This window comes from Gordionus sp. m RMFG-2023, chromosome 5 (genome assembly GCF_954871325.1).
Source record: "Gordionus sp. m RMFG-2023 chromosome 5, tfGorSpeb1-WG-v2, whole genome shotgun sequence".
Classification (NCBI taxonomy): domain Eukaryota; kingdom Metazoa; phylum Nematomorpha; class Gordioida; order Chordodea; family Parachordodidae; genus Gordionus; species Gordionus sp. m RMFG-2023.
The window spans coordinates 4504529-4527098 of record NC_088779.1 but is presented as its reverse complement, the minus strand read 5'-3'; the positions used below and the strand labels follow the sequence as shown (position 1 = coordinate 4527098).

The 22570-nt window shown below is 26.0% G+C and overlaps 1 protein-coding gene across 1 annotated transcript; it reads right to left on the bottom strand.

Moving 5' to 3' along the window:
* Positions 1 to 7142: 7142 nt before the first annotated feature.
* LOC135929958 (glyoxylate/hydroxypyruvate reductase A-like) lies at positions 7143 to 21619 on the bottom strand. The gene is made up of 11 exons (XM_065466714.1): positions 21513 to 21619; positions 20373 to 20519; positions 20158 to 20195; positions 19926 to 20059; positions 19101 to 19180; positions 18312 to 18399; positions 17839 to 17959; positions 17313 to 17380; positions 9754 to 9838; positions 8427 to 8471; positions 7143 to 7293 (listed from the first exon to the last, which is right to left on the bottom strand). Exons 1-11 carry the CDS (start codon positions 21559 to 21561, stop codon positions 7207 to 7209), a joined length of 942 nt encoding a protein of 313 aa, XP_065322786.1. The 5' UTR covers positions 21562 to 21619; the 3' UTR covers positions 7143 to 7206.
* Positions 21620 to 22570: the final 951 nt, after the last annotated feature.

Here is a 22570-nt window from a genome sequence, read left to right as displayed (position 1 = left end):
GCCCGCCCATAGTTTTAAATTTTTTACCCGCTAGATGGACGGGGCCGAAACCCAGCCCAATGCAGACCTCTAGTCTACACCCTGCGCGTCGCTTGGATGGAACGCCCTAGGTTTCACATTTACATTTGTTTCCTTCATTTTTGTTTATTGGACGAGTATCCTTAGCACCCGGCTAGGATTTTTGTTAAGGGAGGCGTGTTGTAGTATGTCAAGGATATATTGTATTTTTATATGAAAAAGAAATGAGGTCAACAGCGTCTACATGGGCGGGAGGGGTAGGAACAGTTTGCATCCTATTTTTTTGAGAGGGTAGGGGGTAAGCTGCTTTAATGGGGATAGGATAAATTTTTTGGGAGGTTATCTATTAAATTTTGAGATGAAATAAGACAAAATAAAAATTGATACTTTTATTATAGTATTATTATAATGCAATTCATCGACCAAATCTATATATTGCAAACAATCATACACATTGTTTTCCAAATAAACTATCCTTTTAAATGTAATTCAAAAGGTTTAGATATTTCAGCAAGCTCGTAATGCCATAATAATTGATTCATTGTAAATAATGTAGGTTTTATTTGAATTTATTATCTAATAAATAAATTCTTTGAAGAGAGTATCAATAAATAAATAGGTGAAAATAATAAAAAAGAGACACCGCCGCCGAAGGTGGAGTAAATTTTAAGGGGGGTAGGCAAAGGTTTTTAAAGGGGGTTTGCATCCAGTGAAAATCCTGTCATGTAGACGATGGAGGTCAAAGATATTTTTGTATTTTATTTAAAAAATAATAATAATGTTTTTTACGATTCGAAGATTGTAATTTATTTTTTTTCATATTTTTGATTTTCAGAAAAAAAAGAATAAAGGTTTTTTTTTTAGTTATGTTTTCCGTAAGACTACAAAAGTAAGTCGACAAAAGTGGTGCCGTTTAATTTTTATTTAACTAACGGACAAGATATCTGGGGAGAGGACGCAGTGTACTAATAAAATATATAATCACGTTTAAATAAAAAAAAAAAATTCTTAAAGATAAAAGGTAAAAATTTTTGGAATATATAAAATGATGTGCATTTATATAATTTTGATATTATTAATTATATTAGGTTTAATATATTGTTTAACTTTTAGCAATGTTGATATATTTATAATAAAAGTTTTAATAAATTTTTTATAAATTTGTGAATAAAGAATAAATTTTTAATCATAAAAGAAGTATAAAAACTCAAAAGTATGTGGAAATGGTTCCACAGAGTAATTGTATTATAGCTGTAGTAGTGATATGTTTATGGATAATTGGTATTATGATACATCGGAAAAAAATAAAAAGAGTTATAGAAAGAGATAGAATAAAAATTACGGAGGAAATTGAAATGAAAAATAATGAAATTGAAAAAGGGGTAGTAAAAAACGTTAATGAAAATGAATGAATTACGGAAGAGATGTTAAATTTAAAGGATGAAATATGGAAAATGTTAAATGTAAATATGATAGAAGGAATGAGGAAAAGTATCAATATTATTAGATCGGGAGAGGAACGAAAAGATATTGATAATAAAAGAGAAATAGAGATTAAAGATGAAAATGGAATGAGAGATAATAAACGAAATTATTATAGTTATGGAGAAAATTGTGAGAGATGGTATAATGAAAGGGATTTCAAAAGAGATGATCGAAGAAATGAAAAGGAATACGATCATTTTAAAGAATACGTCAATGAACTTGCAGAGAAATGAAAAGGAAAATTGGGAAAAAGAAAATTTTTTTCCAAATAGATTTAATCGTCCAAAGATTAATATGCAAAATATAAGATGTTATGCATGTGGAGAATTTGGACATATATATAGAAATTGTGTGCAGAAAAAGAAATGAGGTCAAAGATATTTTTCTATTTTATTTAAAAAAAAAATTGTTTTTTTTACGATTCGAAGATTGTAATTTATTCTTTTTTTTCAAAGAATAAAGTTTTTTTTAGTTATGTTTTAAGACTACAAAACATATAAATAAGTTATCAATTATATTAAAAATATAAATAAAATGTTTTTTTTAATTATATTAATCAAATTTATCCAAAATTAAAATTATCTAAATAAATTAAATAAAATATGAAAAATTAGTCTATAAATTTATAATATGTATAGAACAGGTATATTATGTAGAAAATATCCATAATAAAATTTTAAAATCGTATATATATTACCGTTAGATGGCGTAATATATTTATAATTGAGTTTTTATTAATTATAATATGAATCAAAGGTGTATAATTCTTTGCTCTGGATTAATTTATTTGGTACAAACTTATATAATCATAAAATAAAAAAATTATTAAGTTTTCATCATTATTTTTGAAGTTATGATGCCCATTCTCAGTTTAGTCATTATTTTTAGATAATTGGATCTTAAAAATATATAATTTTTTTGACTTTTTTTGTGTAAACTAAATTATATATACATAAAACGAAAAATTTGTTTCCATCATTATTTTTGGAGTTATTCTCAGTTTAGTCATTTTATTTTCTATTTTTGGGTTTTAAACACAGAAGAGATAGTACAAAAAATAGATGGTGAAATAATTGATGACAAATTTTAGGACTTTCCAATAAATTTTAAAAGAATAGTTCAAGAAACTAGTATTGATATAGAATAATGGAAGTAATTAACAATATAAAAAATCATGAAATATAAAAATATGGAAATGGATGAGCTTAATTAAATATTATCTTTAAAGAAAATAGGATCATAATAGCGAAAAATATGAGAAATAATATATTGCAAGAATTACCCAAAGGGCATCTTGGTGCTGGGAAAACAAAATCATTGGCGAGAGATTATTTGTAGTGGCCTGGTTTAAACGCTGAAATAGATCAGGAGGTGAAAAATTGTGATACATGTAATAAATATGCAAATAATCCTCATAATATACAAAACCCTTGGGAAAAAACAACAAAAGTATTCGAACGCGTGCACATAGACTTTGCGCAATTTGAAAATAGCAATTTTATGGTATGTGTTGACGCACTTAGCAAATTCTCTATCATTAGAAGAATGAGAAACCTAACCACTGAGTCAACAATTAAAGAATTGATGAAAATAATCAGCTTATTTGGTGTACCTAATAAAATAGTCAGTGAAAATGGTACCAACTTTACTAGTAACTTATTCAAGAAATTTTGCGAAGATCATGGAATTGAATACATTCTCACCGCGCCTCACCACCAACAGTCCAATGGTCAGTGTGAGCGAATGATAAGATCAATGAAAATAAACATGAAAAGGAATATGGAAAGTAATAATAAAATAGACTTAGATATAGCTTTAGTTCTTATTTAATTATCGTAACACACCAAACGCAACAACCAACAAGATACCAAGATAAGTGATGTTTAACAGAACTATAAGAACCAGATGGGATTTAATTAAACCACAGGAAGATAAAGTAAATGAATTTAATCGTAAATATCGTTAAATAGAAATATCATGAATGGTGACAAAGTTATAAAACTTTCAAGTATAATGTTTGGAACAAAGGCACGGTAAAACGCAAAAATGGGAATTTATTATATGAAGTAGATACAATACAATATCTTGTTATATTCGCTTGTGATCGACGATTGCTAAGTATTAATTTGAATACAAATTAGTTTGTGAATATATTGAATATGTAGTCTAGGAATTAATTTTTTTATGAACTTGAATAGACTTGTAATTTTAATTATTTTTTATGAATACTTGTAATTTTTATTATTTTTATGAATTTTTAATATACTTGTAGTTTTGTTTTGCATATTAAAAAAAATGTATATAAATGGGATAAAATTTCCAAATAAAACAGTTGTCTAGTTTTATGATTTTAAAAGCTTTAGTATTATGGTGCAAAATTCAGGATATTAATAGCATGGTTGATTACAAGTCATATAAATAATAGTAACATTCGTAAGATTATTAACCGAAATTATTAAATATTTATATATCAATTTTATTTAATACTAGGTTCCTTAATTGTATTAAGTCTCTCCCACTAGCTTTGACAAATAAATTACAATCCTATATAAGGAGTGGTAACATATCTTTTGCTCTAAGTTTTAGAAGAATTGATGATCTAAGTATAGGAATACAAAAACAGAGTCTTAATAGTAAAAAACCAAGCAGAAATATAATATTGCCCCAAAAATTTGATAATTTTATAATGAATATTAAAAAAAGGACTAAAAAAATAAAAAAATAATTATATATAATAAATAATAAAATATTTTTCTTTTAAATAAACTTTCAATAGCTAAAGCTAATGAAATATACTAATGATGATTATATAACTATCAAGTTCAACAAAGGACAAACGAACAAATAAATGATGAAGAAACCGGTAAGAAAGACAAACGATAAGATGTTAGACAGAGGGCGAAAACGTGAAATGTCATCGACCAAGATAATGACCGTCTAGCTGACGTTTAGAGGCCCAATAGAAATAAAACGTTGCCTGCGCGATATCAAGTTTATATCATGAACTTATAAGATTCACATACAAGAAGAACCTGAGTGGAGTTCATTTCTAAAAGGGTGGAATGTTGAGATGACCTGATTAATCTTTTTTTACATATTTCTTTTTCGTTAATTTTGATTTAAATTGATTTTTCGTTTATGTAAATTATTAAATTGATTTTTCGTTTATAAAAATTGATTTTTTACAAGCTATATATAAGCAGGAAAATATATTACATTGATCCAACATCATGATATATATATTTCCTATTATGAAAATGGAGGAATAAAATGTCAGAAACCCAATTATTTTTTTAAATAAAATAAATCTTATATGATTGTAATTTGAATTGATGAATAAAATCTCTTAAATTTGTTGTACCTATTACCAGTAAACATTCTGGATGGACAATTGCTTATTAAATTTAGAAACCTTCAATATGGAAGAAAAATTAGTCTTATAATATGTAATATAGAACAAAATAGAAAATATCCATAATAAAATTTTAAATTCACATATATATATTTTTCCGTTAGATGGCGCAATATATATATAATTGAGTTTTTAATAAATAATAATATGAATCAAAGGAGTATGATTTTTTGCTCTGGATTAATTTATTTAGTACAAACTTATATAATCATAAAACGAAAAAAAATTTGTTTCCCTTCATTATTTTTGGAGTTATGATTGTCAATTCTCAGTTTAGTCATTTTTTTTTTAGATTTTTGGGTTTTAAAAAAATATATTATTTTTTTTGACTCCTTTTGTGTAAACTAATTTATATAAACATAAAACGATAAAAATTTGTTTCCATAATTTATTTTGGGTTATGATGTCAATTCTCAGTTTAGTCATTTATTTTTAGATTTTAAAAATATTTATTTTTATGATTCCTTTTGTGTAAACTAACTCGTATATAAAACGAAAAAAAAAATTTTTCCCTCCATTATTTTTGGAGTTATGATGTCAATTCTCAGTTTAGTCATTTTTTAAAAAATTTTTTGACTTATTTCGTGTAAACTAAATTACATAAACATAAAACGAAAAATTTTTGAAGTTTTCATCTTTATGGCAATAAATAATATATATATAAAATCTTTAAAATTAGAAATATCAATATTCCACAAATCTTATTAAATATAATTTTGTAAAAAAGTAATACAACAAATTGAAATTCCTTATAAATTTTCATATAAAGATTAGGAGGCCTCTTTCTTGAACATAATTAATCTTAAAAATATGAATTAAAAGCCAGAAGGATCGATGAATGTTAAAAATATATTAATCATTTTTTTTAAATATAGGAAAATTTACTTAGTTTGTCCATTCTCAGATTACAACCTGTCTCAATTTAATAATTATTACCTTTCAATACTGTTAATGAAAGACTAAGGCTAACGAATTCATTTTTTAAAAAATGTTTACAGCTCAAATGTTACCTATGTCATATTCTAAACTTCTTCTTATTCACTAATATTTTAAAAAATAAATAACCAATTTCCTTTTTTTAATTATTTTTTATCTTGGGTAAATTAGGATGGAAAAGGTCGTACCGCCAGACCGACAAAATATTATTTAATTTCCGACCAATCAACAATATATGGTTGAGTTTTATAATTATATTAAATATTATACATATTGAGACATGCCACCCCTTTATGAGCAAGAGGTATTTATCAGCACAGACTATATTCTACAATCAAATATAAAAAAAAAAAATTTTTTAAACTCTTCTCCCATTAACATCAAATTCTCCCATAAGGTTTCGGCTCCTGAAGACGAACCCTAAAATGATTATTGGCTGTACCGAACACACCATCCTGGAACTGCTGTCATTGGATCCTTATTTATTGATCAATTTATATTTACTTCCTTGGAAGTTGACTGTTAAATATGTTTTACCTAAAAATTATTTCAGGACCATCATACTTGAATACGATCCTTGGTCTCTTTAATATTTACTTTATAGGTTATAATTTTTGATAGCCTAATCATTATCAAACTAATGAATACTGCAATGCGGATTGAAGATTCTTCGTAAAAGTTGACCAATTACCAAGAATAATTGTCAAAATATATGAAAACATTATATTATAATTATGTCAAAAGAAAAACAGTATATATTTTATATTCGATTTGATTTAGTGATGCTGATGATATAACCCCACAGATGTTATTTACATCAAATACAACAATTAAATTTATAATCATCATATTCTTATAACAATATTTATAATAAAGTAACAATAATTCTATTACAAATTTAATATTTTTTAAAATTATTAATTATGATTAACAAATATAATTCGCGTTTATATAAATAATGAGTCTATACTGGCGTATTAAGTTTAATTGTTATATCACATTTTTTACATTAATAATCATTAGTATAAAATAATTGACTATATAGGGTTTACATTTGCGTATTAAGTTTAACCGTTATATCACATTTTTCCATTCATAATGATTAGTATAAATAATTGACTATATTTGCGTAAAATATAAAAAAGAGTAATATAAATGTTGTCAATAGTCTTTAAAAGCTATAAAAAAAAATAAATATATTTTTCAAAATTTAAATATTTATGAATGATAGATATCACAAAAAAAAATAAATGAGGTAATAAATAATAAATTAAATTTAGAACCCTTGAAATATTTTTTTAATATATTAAATATATGATAACCCGAATTTTTGAAGAAAAAAATTGAGAATTTTTTTAAAATTCTTTTTCATAATCTACCAAGCCTAGCAGTGGCATATTGTTTTCGTAACGTTCCATATTTTCTTTGAAAACTTTGGCCACCTAAACAATTAGTTTGGGTGTATAAAAATAAATATTATTAACGCGCGATTATTTTAAAAAAAATAAGAAAAATATTTAAAATTTATGCAGATATAAAAGCAAAAATGAAATAAGCTAAAAAAAATATGTCAATAAATATTTATATCCAAAACTTGCTTTTGTAATCATAAAATCATTTATCCATTTTTAGAGCTAACCTGAATTTTTTAAATGTCACAAGTATAGCCAACGACATATAATAATACCTAGAATGACGATGCATTCATTAAAAATGTACAATTTTAAAATAGATGGGGAAGCCATTTTGATTACCCATATCATTATTAAAAATTTTTATCGAGAGGCCAATTTATTCCTACTGACGCAAACTTTATTAAAGAATTGTCTGATCATCGAGATAATAAGGCAGCAAGTTATCGATTTAATAGTGGTTTTAAACATGATAATAATTACTATAGGGTTTACCAAAATGGCGGGTCCAGCTGATTTGCCTTCAACGACGCTTTCAAATGCATTATTATGAATGCATCGTCAGTCTAGGTATTATTATTATATGTCATTGAGCACAGCGTTCCAATAATACGCGACAGAAATTTGTGCTCGCTTATTAAAATATAAGTATCACAAATGATTAAGCTAATATTTGAACGATCTTAAATCTCCTATTCTATCATTCTCACTTAGCAACAAAAAGATGGGCGAGGAAGACCCCTACATCTCCGCGCCAATTTTTTCTTTCTTTCAACATTTAACTCCTACCCGAGAACCATTTCAATTCTCAGTACAAAAAAGCAACCCCGAAATTAATGAACGCGTCCTAATTGACCCGAAAATAATTAATTTGGGAATATATTCTAATTTTAGGCTATGTCCAAAATCAGTTTTAAAAAAAAATTCGAAAAAGTTTTAAAACGACTTTCAAGAAGTAGTTATAAAATTTTAACGAAATCGTTACGTTAAATTTTTGAAATTTTCTAGAATTACATTTTGGACATGTTTTTATTTTTATATTTGGAAGAAGCTTATATCTTCTTTTTCGTCAAAGTTTCGAAAGTTTGAGAAATCGTATTTTTTGATATTTTGGATATAGCCTTAAAAATTATTAAAAAAAATAATATTATTATTATTATTACCATTGATGGCATTGACGTTCCCGATACGTGAGGAGTTATCGTAATCTTTTTTTTTAAAAAAATAATAAGACGCTTTAAGTTTGATATATAAAATAGATATCACCCGGAGCCAAATTTAGAATTTCCAGGAATCAGAATTGGTTCTAAGTTGGTGTTGCTAAACAGCTCTATTTGACCAAATTATATTAAGCAAGCCTAAAGATTTCGCTTAAAGATGGCACAAGGTTTTAGACAATCCATTAGCGAAAACTCGATACTTAAGACAATATATTTTCTGGGTTAAGTTATTGAGTTAGACGTTTTTAAAAAAAAAATCGGCTCAAAACGAGCAGCCGTTTAACAAACCATTATTTCTTAAGAGAATCGCAACTAATTTGTTTTATATTATGTTTTAGTTTTTCTAAAAACAAACGACTCATCGGATATCCGCTATGAGGGGATTCGGAGTTTTTTCATTTTTTAGGTCATCTAACTAGAACGATATTTAAATAAGAAAAAGCCCATTTTATCGGGATACGCATTCAAGCATTTTAGAATTAGACTAAAACGTCAACAAAATAAATTTTCAACAATTTTCGCCGTAAACATTTGTGATTTTTTTTTCGATTTATATGGAAAAATCTATATCTTACAAAGAGTATCAAATGTTTTCCTGGAAAATTGCTTAAAATTCATAGGTTTATGTATCTGGTATTGATGGAAAATTCTAATGGGAAAAAATCGAATTTTTAAAATTTTTCTCGTAAAATAATCCTAAAAATGAGAGATTTACAAATCTTCACGTATTTCGAATAAGCTTACGATATATAACAACTATATTCAAAATGTCATATATATTCATTTTATAGGTTTTATTAACTAATTAAATTATTAATTAGGAACAACATAAAATTTAAAAAGAAGAACCCAAACAACTTAGCAGTCAAGGTTCCAAACCTTGGCATGAATATTTATTTTAATGTATACTATACATATAAAAGTTTTGTTGTTTGATTAAAGGAATTCTCTAATTATGTTTTTATTAATTATTTTTTTTAAAGCTGAAGAAAAATGCTTTTTAAAGTAAAAAATGTATGAATTATTTAATATGTATATAGAAAGAGGAAAGAAAGAAAGAAAGGTTTGATAATCATAACTATAAGGGTTTAACAAAAATTATAATTTTTAATGAGGTTTTTGATTCCAGTTTAAAATTCTGAATAATTTAAAAGGGTTCATAAGTCAACAGAAAAAATATCGAGAAAAATATAATGTAGTAAATTAATCGTAAGACAACCTACGAGAGTTGCTAAACTGTTAATATTGAATGCCAATCAAATTTATCAACCTGGGGCATAGTCCATAATTTACTATCGGGAGGTAATGGTTCTGTCTCGAAAACGTCTAAAATGGCACCGGATATCCAATTTTGCCTATTAAATTGTAATAAATATATAATACCATATGACAAATAAAATGGGGCGGAAACGTATAAAATCTCGAAAATTTTAAATGCAACAGTTATAGTGCGTACAAATTGAGCGTTTAAGTTTTGCCTCGTTCTTTTTAATTTAAAAATAAAACCTAACGAATCCCTTGTTTAAATTGGGATTGCATCTAAATCCTTATAGTAAACGGGCTTATGTTCAAAGCGTGGCGTCATTTAAAGCAGCTTTACTACAAAATGATGCCAATAAAATAGGTATAATTTATAAATATTATGCGTTATGTTGATTTGATAATTCTGATATATTCGGTAAACATATGTTGCGATGGGTTTAAAATATATACGAAACGATTATAAAAATAATAGCGAATTCGATAAAAAAAAAGGTCTATGGTTTTTTCTTAAATATTCCCAAAATAATTAATTTTTAAATCTGAATCAGCTGTGATTTCGATAGCGTTAAATAACGCAACGCTTGAAGATAAGGCGTTCAATATAAATGTAACCGTATATTATAAAACAAAAAGGATTGGGGTTTGTAAATTATATTATCGTCTGCCTTTTTTTTATATTTTAATAATTTATAGATGATTCCATTTTAAAAGGCAAGTTAATTTATTTTACATTTTTTTCCGATTCCGTTCCAGCTTTCGGAACGTTCTTAGAAAAATATATAAATATATTTTTTTTAAATCTACACATTTTAAATAATCTTTATCCCCTCTTTTTAATTTTTTTAATTTTACTACTTGTTTGCTAATTGTTATTACTTTGCTATATAGTTCAATCATTGACATATAATAATACCTAGACTGACGATACATTCATAATAATGCATTTGAAAGTGTCGTTGAATGTAAATCAGTTGGATCCGTCATTTTGGACCCTATATAGTAATTATTCGAATGTTAAAAATACTATTAAATTGACAACTTGCTTCCTAATTATCTCGATGATCAGGCAATTCTTTAATAAAGTTTGCGTCAAATATAGGAATAAATTGGCCTCTTGTTTAAAATTGTTAATAATGATATAGGTAATCAAAATGGCATCCCCAGCTGTTTTCATTGATGTACACATTTAATGAATGCATCGTTAGTCTAGGCATTATTATATGTCATTGAGTTTAATATGATTAATGATTATTTATTATTATAAATAAATAATCAAAAGAACTTATATATGCATAAAATTTTTTATTCTCTTTTAATAATAGAAAATATATTTTTTGGAATGTTCCGGTTTCGTCCCGTAAATTTATTCAAAGTTCTGTTCCAAATCCCTGATATTGTTACTGTTAAATCCTCTAGAAAAAATTGCAACCTTTACAAAATAATTTTCCAGAACAGCTGTTAAATATATACGTTATTGTTGTGCATAATAACATCGTTCATTTCAGTTTGAGTTGATGTTAGAACATATGTTAATTGGCCTTTTTTTTAAACGCGGGGTTTGAATTAAAAGGTATCCCGTCTTTACAGAGAATCTTTTATAGAGAATGCAAATATAGAGAAACTTTTATAGAGAAAACAATTGTAGAGAATGTCGTTTATAGAGAATGATTTTATAGATAATTTATTTTATAGAGAAACTTTTAAAGAGAAAACAATTATAGAGAATGTCGTTTATAGAGAATGTCGTTTATAGAGAATCTCATTTATAGAGAATGATTTTGTAGAGAATATCGTTTATAAAGAATGATTTTATAGAGAATTTATTTTATAGAGAAACTTTTAAAGAGAAAACAATTATAGAGAATGTCGTTTATAGAGAATGTCGTTTATAGAGAATCTCATTTATAGAGAATGATTTTGTAGAGAATTTCGTTTATAGAGAATGATTTTATAGAGAATTTATTTTATAGAGAAACTTTTAAAGAGAAAACAATTATATAGAATGTCGTTTATAGAGAATGATTTTATAGAGAATATTTTACAGAGAATTGTTTTACAGAGAATTATTTTATAGAGAATATTTTACAGAGAATTGTTTTAGAGAGAATTATTTTATAGAGAAGGATTTTATAGAGAATAATTTTATAGAGAATGATTTTATAGAAAATGAATTAAGTATTATTTTAGAAATAAATTTTCTCAAAAAAAGCCAGATGCCGTCATATAAATTCTCGGAACCCTTGAATAGAAAAAGGGAAAAAATAATCATAAAAAAATTTATTCACGTTCCTGATTTGTATTGCTTATGAATAATTATGATAATATTTTTGAGTTTCCTCTTGTTATAATACGCTGAACAATTAGAAGTAGTAATACTAAAATTATGAAAATGTTTCCTTCTTTATCAGTTTCTATTAGTGCTTTGCTTTAACTAGTAGAGTAGCCATTTAAAAAAAAACTATTAGCAACAAAGCCAGCCTTACGCCAATTGTTTTAGAAAATTTTGTCAATATTTAGTTGCTTTGTGCATTATTTTAATCTGCTGACCCGGCCCCGATTTTTAAAAAATATATTATCTATTTTTAATTTGCCTAGATAATAATGGTGATTTAAAATATTTGGTTTTAAAATATATGGCCCGGCTCGAGTTTTTTAAAAAAAGCTTTTTTTGACCCGGCCCGTGTATTTAAAAAAATTAAAATACGGCCCGGGTTTAAGGTCGGGCCTGTAGGTCTCTGATTTATAGTGCGCTTTTATAATTTCCCTAATAAATCTGATTTTACCAATTCCGAAGAGAATCTACCATGGGAATTTCATACGATTGCGCCAAAATATTTTTGTATTTAATAATTTTATTTTGTTCTATTTTTTCATTTTAAATCATAAATTGAGCGCGTTTTATTAAATTTTATATCTGATTTTGCCGAAAATGCATTATAATATGTGTAGAATATACCCACCCACCCTATAAATTTCAGAAGATCTTATATTGAACTTCTGAAGAAATTTTAATTTACATTAATCTGAAACGAAAAATCGCCTAAAACTAATTAGACAAAATGTAGGGACTGGGAGCTAGGCTAATCGCCCGTCAGCGTTACGCAACACTAAGCCTAGCCTTTATTAAAATTATTTTATATATTTATTATGTAACGATATATGACGGGCGATTAACCGAGCTCCTTAGCCGATGCCTAATTTTGAATAATTAGTTTTCGCCTATTTTTATGCTAAGCCTAATTAATTATGCTTAGCCAATTTTTTAACCTAAAAACTTGGCTAACCGTTTTGGAATTGCCTAAAATTAACCGATTGCGCAACATTAAGGGTGGGTATTCTACACTTATTCAGGTGCATTTCTGGCAAAATCAGATTTTTAAATTTAATAAAACGCACTCAATTAATGATTTTAAATGCAAATAATAACAAAAAATAAAACATTACCCATTAAACTATCGCCTTACCAACATTAAGTTTAGTTAAAAGATCATTAGAGTACTGACTAATATTCACAGGGTAGGCAGGGAAGACCAGGGGGTGGTTGGATCAATTTCTGTCAAAATCGTCATAGGTCCGAAAATAATTGTATCTGAATTTACAAAATACAAAATGATAGTTCAAACCCTTACCTAAAAATTATACACCGACAAAATTTAAAATAATACACTTTTTTCTCTAAATTGATTTTAGTAAAATAAAAATTTCTTATTACAAGCCTAAACTCCTTAGGAGTGTGGAGAAAGGTGAATCAAAAAGTTTAAAATGTTTTTTATAGGTTTTTTGAACTTGTTAAACATTCCGAAGATCAGACTTTTAATATTTATAAGAAATTTTTTATTTACATATAGGGATTATATTTATTGATACCAATTTGTTTAAATATGGTTGGTTCACAGACAAGCTTGTCATCATATGATTATAAGAAGCTTTGTATCATGATATACACTGATTTCCATCACATTGTAATGTCTTTCTTTAAAAAATATCGAAACTTGATATTTGCAGCAGATTGCACAATATTTTACTAACTCTTTTACACTTAGAAGTTATTTCAAGTACCTAATTATCAAAAGATTTTTCATCATATATTATAATACTACCCCCTTCTTCCCCCACTCTCCTCATTTCCTATACCACATCAACAACGGAATTTCAAATACAAACTACCCTTTTTAATTTCAATGCCAATCATGAGTTATAACCCCTTCCCCTGTGGTAAAAGATCCTGTTTAACATTGTTTGAATGGTTAAGAAGCGTCTTTTTATTATTGGTAGTCGGTCCATAGATCTGGTTATAAGCAAGTATAATTATCATTAATATTTAAATTTCTTCGTATCATTAGGGCTAATTATTTATTCAAACTTTTCTGTTGGGGGGAGGGGTGGATGTTTCTTAATAAAAAAATTTTCATGATTAAAGCAATATTTATATTTTCCAGCATAGCATAAGGATTTTCATTATCTAAGCTTCCTGAGACAGTTATATATAAAGGCATAGAAAATGTAAAAAAGAGATATTTTCCACCTTTCGATTTTTTAGGGTTGTATCTACTCCTTGAAGTACAACTCACAAAGTAAATATTTCATTTCATTAAATTTTCTCATCTTCAGCGATGATAGTAACGTCCAAACACTATTATCGCCACTCTAATAAAATTTATGACATTCATCAGATCAATAAAATATAGCAACTGAACTGAAATGGAAATGTACTATAATTTGTGTTAAAAATAGCTAAGTTATTTTTAATAGTATATGAGGCATGTTCAATTCATTCAATTTTAGCTCTACTTATATTTATTATATTTCTATATCTATTTTTATATAATTTTGTCTTTGATCACATAATTGGGAAAAAGACTCGTCAGGAAGCAAGAACTTAGCAAGAATCAATTAAGGAAATCAATAATCTATTTTTTTCCCAATTCCTAAGTCACAATAGTGGCAATTTCATCATCAGAGATTACACGAATTAAGTACTGAGATGGATAGTTATTCAATTCGACAATCTACCTATGATGCTGAATATTGTTTCATGTCTTGTTGTGATAAGCTTTGACCTTGTCTTTTTGATTAAACAATAAGAGAACTTTATATAAATTTATTATCAAAAAATGTTTATCAAGTCCATACTAAATCCCTCACTAAATAAAGCATGCTTTGTCAAAGAATAATATAAATCCGAGGTCTAATTATCTTTTTGGCTCAATGTTTAAAATAAAACTTTTTTTCTTAGTGCCTTGCAAATTTTATTTATTTCGGCCAAAGCTCCATCCAAAATCTTTATTTTTAGGAGCCTAGCCATAATTTTAAATTTTAGGCCTGAGCTTGTCCTGTCCCAAATTTAATTGAAAAATATACCTAAACGCATATTAAACAATCAATTAATATAAAAATTTAATTCCTTTACCCTAATCTTTAGAGACATCTATTTTATAGCTTAGAATCTTTTTTATATTTTTTGAGTCGAAAAAAATCAAAAGCCTTAACCCTATTTAAAAAAAAAAATATTTTTAGACCCAAGCCCAACTTTAACTTAATTTCCAGGTTCAACTAAGTCTGTCTAAATACCGATAAATATAAAATTGTAGTTTTTATCAAACTCCATTCCCGATATAGCAACTGATGTAATTCATTTCAGATAATGCATTCGCGACAATGAATTCGCGATAATACATTTGCGATAATGCATTCGCTATAATATTTTCGCTGTATTATACTCGCTATAATGCATGATAATGCGTTCGCGATAATGCATTTGCGGTAATGCATTCGCTATAATATTTTATATAGAAACCTTCAATTTACGGTTTTGGTTTTTTAAGAAGGACAAAATTATGGTGCTTATAAATCAAAAATATTGGTTTCTCTATAAATATGTGGAACCCCAAATAGAGATCGGCACTTTTCGACACTCAATATATTAAAGCCATCGCATACATCTAAATGTGTATCATTAGAGATTAATGAATTCTTAGTTATCTATATTAAAAAGATTTATGAATAAAATTTGTATAATAAAATAGAAAGAAAATTATATTTAGAAACGTGTTCCGAAACGCAGAACGAACGGGAATGTGACATATTTTTTACCCAAACAACTGGTTAAAACCTTTTCTTAATTAAAATTAAAATCAAGATTCTCGTCCGTCATATTATATCCATAAGGGTAAAGTTAAGAACCCTTCTATAGGCTAATTTAGGTAGCTGACATATAAATGCAATATATAAAAATTTTAAAAATGGTTCGTTCAGTTTAGATTCTCTTTAATAACGGTTAATACCTATTTAACAAATCGTTTCAGGTTTGGTTTAGCTGAGTTAATAATCAAGCTAAACCTTGATATGAACTAAAAAGATTTTACAAAAAAACCATTGTTGAAACAAATAAAGTCATCGAAAAAATACAACAAATAAACTGAATTGTATTATTAAAATGTTAATTTTGATATATTTTTCAAATCCCGCATAAATTTTTTGAACTCTACAATTGTCCCATATATAATATTTCTCTATAAAATCAAGATCTAGAAAATAATTTTCCATAAAATAATTCTCTACAATGTAATTCTCTACAATGTAATTCTCTACAATGTAATTCTCTACAAAATGATTCTCTACAATGTAATTCTCTATAAAAGTAATTCTCTTTAAAATCATTCTCTATAAAATCATTCTCTTTGAAGTCATTCTCTATTAAGGACCTTCTCTATAAAATAATTCTCTATAATCGACATTCTCTATAAAACCATTCTCTATAAACGGCATTCTCTATAAAATCATTCTCTTTGAAGTCATTCTCTATAAAGGACATTCTCTATAAAATAATTCTCTTAAAAATCATTCTCTATAAATTACATTCTCTATAAATGCATTCTCTATAATTGTTTTCTCTATAAATGTTTCTCTATAAAATACATTCTCTATAATGGTTTCTCTATAAAGACGTGGAACCGAATTAAAACTAAATTTCTTTTTTTTCACCACCATAAAATCGGGAAAATATTGTATTTAAAATTAAGTTGTCTTTTCGCTAATTATTGAAAATTGCAAAAACACTATCTCGTATATTTTACTAAAAAAAATTTTTTGCCATTAATATTGAAGGGATTTTAATTTTTTAAACTGGACCCTAAACTCAAATTTATGACAAAAAGTGTTAAATAAGATAAATATAGTAATTAAATGGAACGATAATCATAGCAAAGGTGGAAGCGGGTTAGCCAAACCTGAGCCATGAAATTTATTTTAATCAGAGTTTCCCAGTAATTATTTTTACTTGGCCCAGTCTGTAAATTAATTTTGTATAGATTTTCATGCCCGGGCCCGTAATAATTTTATGTAGGGAAACATACATAAATTTGCCTAATAATCAGTTATAAGAACATTTAAAAAAACTTTGACCTTAGCCTAGAAACACATAATTTGGCCATCCCAAAAAATCGTTTTGTCAGGGACCATGGCACCGACTTCTAATTCATAGTATAATTCGAAGTGTATAAAATATTTCTCAAAAAGAAAGGAAACAATTTATAAAAAATGGAAACTTAAAAATAAAATTCTAACTCAATGGCGCGAATCAAGTCCTCTTCGGATATTAAATCACCCCTACCAATATTGACTAGTATAGGTTTCTGTGAAATTATGTATCGTGCATTGATTAAAAAGAAGATATTAAATTCCTTTTATTTAAAATTTTTGGTATAGTATATAAACAAAATCTGGACTTAGACGACTTGAAAAATTGAATGTTTTCATAAGATAGTAAGCATGACCTGCAGATTTTTAGTATATTAAATACAAGAATATAATAGCAATTTATGTGACTTATTATCTATTTTTATTTTTGATAATTATATAAATACTATTATGAAATTGCTTATTGATGCCTTTTTCATTTTTAACACAATAATATTATATAGTAATTTACACTATATTAAATACATAATAATTGTTAAAGTACATTTTGGCTTGTGTGTTTAAGGAGTGATAAAGAAATTTTTTTTACAAACAATCAAATAAAATTTGGGATTAATTCAAACCTAACTTATTCGGGAGATTGATAAATAATTTAGATTATAAAAAGAATTACTTTGTCTGAGGCAGCCTTTAAAACGTCTCCATTTAACATACCCTTGGTAGAGGGGATGCTAGGTAAAACGGATACGATATAGTCGCACGATTTTAAGAATACTTCCATTTCGTCATTTACCCTGTTAAATAGTTTTTTCGATTAATTACATTTTTTTTTAAAAAAAATTCCAACTCTAATTCTTTAGGAACATTTTTACTATAAGCTCTTTTTAGAGCCATCGACATTTTTTAAAATATACATTCACTTTTAATATATATATATATATATATTCATTTTTTATTTTTATATTTTGTTTACACGTTTTAAAGATTAATGATTAGTAAAATCCAAAAAATAGAATAATATTTTAATTCTAAAAAATGTTCGATCCATGCATTTGTCAAGTTTATACTTCTAAGTTTAAAATTTATATAAAATTATTACAGTAAATTAAAAATAACAAATTCTGTTTTTGATTTTTTAAAGTTTACATAGAAATATCCAAAGTTTCACTCTTTCGCCTCCTGCTGCGGGTAAGGGATACGATGTTCGCGCCAAAAGCTTTGCACGACCTGGAGACTTTTAAATATTGACATTTTATTTTTTTAAAAACAAAAAAAAAATGGTTAAGGATCCGGTACCCTCTTTTCTTTCTTTCTTGTGGAAAATATATAATGGGCCTGTGGGTGTTTTTATTTTAATAAAGTCTCCGCATAAACGTTAATGCTCAATTTGAAAGCATTCATTAGAGTATCCTTAAAGAGATTGATATGATTTTGTGGTATTTGGCAAGTATTTTCTGGGATAGAGTTAAAAATTACCTACGTTTTTGTCTCAAAACCTTAACAACACATTAAAATCGATATAGCTTGGTAAATCCTTAGAGTTAGGATTATCTTACCTTTATCTTTATTGCTTTATATTAAAAATAAGTGATTTTTTGAACTTATTTGTTTTGGTAAAATTTCAGTAATGATTTAATTCAAAAAAGGTGAAAATCGTCAAAATAATCATTTTTTTTTATTTTAAAACTATTTTCGTTATATTACAATTTTATGCCAAATAACCTTACTAAATTTACAATTCCCCCGAAATTTTATAAATACATGATCTTTTGAAAGATTATATAATGAGAATTGATAAGGAATTTTTACCAATATGTTATCTTATGCTAAGTGGCTTTGCCAGGTATACCAAAATCTTTTTAGTCTCACACTTTTCTCTATTTTACAAATGACAATTTAAAGTGGGTTAAAAATTTTTGAAATAAACTAATATACTTTCTTCTCCAATATCGCCTAGACCCATGAATCCAATTGTAAGATCTGAGAATGTTCTATAGCCCCATTCTACACTGTCCCTAATAGGAAATTTTAAAATACCTTACTTATTGTCATCATAATAGAAAAAATAACTTGTTGAAGAAATTTTAGATATAATTTATAATATCTTTCTTTTTAGATAAGAAAAGATATTGTTAAAAACAATATTTTAAAAAAATTAATCTAATATAATGTTGTCACCATGCAAGGCCTCTTAGGTATTTTTGAAATTGTTCAGGGGACACAAATAAAACTATTTAACTTGTTATTACATAATTATAAAATATTATATTTATTAATGAATTTTAACTTTTAATTATAATATTTCTTCATTAAAATGATTTTTTAAATTTTTTTTACATATGTTACTGTCATGCCACTTACAAGTTTTTGTTGATCAGTTATGAGGTTTTGATGACTTGTTTTTTAAAATTTAATGTTATTTGGTTTAAAATATATATTGAAACTAGTGATCTAAAGGGCCCAGCCCAATCCCCCCCCCCCCCAGGGTATGAATTTACTTTGGTCTTATGTGGGCCTAAGTTTTGAAATTTTTTTTAGTTCAGGGTAAGACAAAAAATTTTTTATTGAATGTAGCTGAACTTTTCGAGCTGGTCCTAATATGCAGATCTCTAATTGAGTCATTATTTTTTGAGAATGTTATAAAAAGGTATTTTGAAAAAAAATGCTACTTGCAATTTACAAGGACTTGCAGTGGTGACAACAATATATTTCTATTTTGTAATCATTTGAAATTGAAAATATAAATTGAAATGTCATTACCATTTGCAAAGTTTTTGATTATCGTGCATTTGATAAAAGTGTCTTTCTCGAATGATTATCTGTGCTATGACATATTCTGCCATAACAGTTCCAAAAACACCAGTCATTCGAGTAAAAGCTAATTCTTTTGGAATCTGATTAATATTTTATTTGAATAAAATATAAAGATTAAAAAGGAAGTCAATAAGGAATTCAAAGGAATAATAAAGGAAAATGAAGATATAAATATCACCTGTTTTTTATCTAAGTCTTTGAAAAATCCGTCGACACCTTTTAACAAATTATCAAATAGATATTAATATTTTTTTAAACTGTTTAGGGTATTAAATTAAATTACTTATTAACAAAAAAATTTTCTAACAAAATAATTTAACATAAAATAAAGCATTTAATTTACTATTTTAAATTAATAAAATGGGAAATAATATTATTAAATGTAAATAAAACCAGCAGAAACAGATTGGATCCATTTGATATTAGGTATGCAAGGTATTAATAAGGCACCTACTGCAGCATCAGCCAATACAAATTCATAGTGTTTTACATTTCTTTTGATTTCATCATTTAATATAGGTTTGCACTCTTTAGCATTTCCTTTATATATTTGCATTTTAATTGTGTATAGTGTAAAATATATAATGTATTAGCCTAGTTTTTTTTTTGTGAATTATAAAATGATTCTTAAATATTTATGGACAATACAATCCTACCGTTTCATTCATTTTAATATATATATAATAATTTTATAATGATGCTTTATTTTTAAAGTATTTTTTTTTAATGTGAGTAAAATTAAAACTTAGAATATTTCCTAATTAAACATCTTATAAATATATCTGATCAAAATTATAGGTTTAATAAATTTCTTTTGATCTACATTATTTTAAAATGAGAGAAATGTTATTAAAAGGCTTGATTCAAGGCTAACTCAATATTTTATATAAAAAAATTTTACTCATACCTGAGGATCTTAGTCATATATGGCACAAAGGTTCGGACCCCTATTGGTTTAGCAATATTTTCCTGACTAAAATATAGTTAGCCAATTTAAAAAATCAGCTCAAATCAAGCTTTTAATAAACACTAGATCAAGAAGACTCTATCTTATCAATTGTTTAATTTTCCCACTCATTTTTAATATTTAGTTAATTTTAAATATAATTATTTTTTATAATTGCCATTATTTCTCAAAATGTAAAGAACGTGTACCAATCTATTTCAGTCTAAATTTATTGATTTTAAATAATAAACTGTGTTCCATCATATATAGAGTGATGTGAAGGTATGATGGAACACATTTCATGTTTTTAATTTATTTGCAAATACCTAAAAATATAAATTTGATAGACCTTAAAATAATGGCAATAAATTTTTTTTGCAAATGAACCAAAAATTTTTCTATTATATCTTCAAAACTTGTAATATCCAATATATTAAACAAATGGCAATAGATACTAAATTAATTCATCAAAAAATTATATTGCTGCAACAATTTGTCATATTAATTTACTTACAACACTTAAAATGATAACTATTTTATGCAAAATTTATAGCAATAAAACAAAAAAATGTATTTATATTAAATACTTTCAACAGGGATTTCTAAAAATTCTATAGCAGGAAAAGCCTTTATCATATATTCAAAAACTCCTGGTAACCATGTAGAAATAATTACATTTTTCACTTTAATTAGCTTCGTCATTATTGTCGTGAGAAAAAATTTAAATTAATTGACGACCGAATGAATGATTTGTTTAATTCTTTTATGAAATCCTTTTTTTTAACATTAAACTTTCATTTTAATATATATATATAATATATATACGATTTTAAAATGTATACAATACAATAAAAGGATGAGCAATATAAAAATACAAAATCTTTATTATTAATTTTTTTTTAAAAAAAAGGTAATAAAATACTGTAATGTAATAAAAAAAAAGAGAGAAAGAACGCGAGGAGGTGCATCTAGGATATAGCACAAAGGATTGATATGCTATGCCACCTACAAATTTTTATTAAGATATGTTGGCATTATTTACTGGTGTTAGACTTTGACCGGTTAGAAAATATATATCTCTACTCAAAAAAGATGAGTAACAGAAGCGTATCAAAGAGGAAGGAGAAGCTCGAGTTCCCTGTATAATTTGAAGAGTCCTAAATAAAATTTCAAAAAATACATAGAAAAGGTTATCTTAAAAATATTTCCCAAAATAAAGGTAATTTAAAAAATATTTTATAAAATGATTTCAAAAATATTTCTTAGAAAAATAGGCAAACGTTGATGTTAAATTTTTCAAATTATAAGGTTTAAAAAAAACACATGAATTTATAATTTGTCAACCACAACCACCACGAATTGCAGCAAGACGCCATCGTTCCAATATTATTATAGGCTAAGTAGAAGAATACCATAAAATAAATCTCTTCATGTCTCGCTTGGATACTTTTGTAACACAAATGAATGGGTTCTTGATTAATCAGAAGAGCACTTACAAATATGTAAACATATCGTATAATTTTTGTCTATTAATCTTGATGGAGAAAAATTTAATATTTGGTAGATTTTAATTATGAAGAAGTTAATATACTTCATAGTGCATTACTAGATGAATGCAAGTAATGATATAAAAGGTTAGGTATGG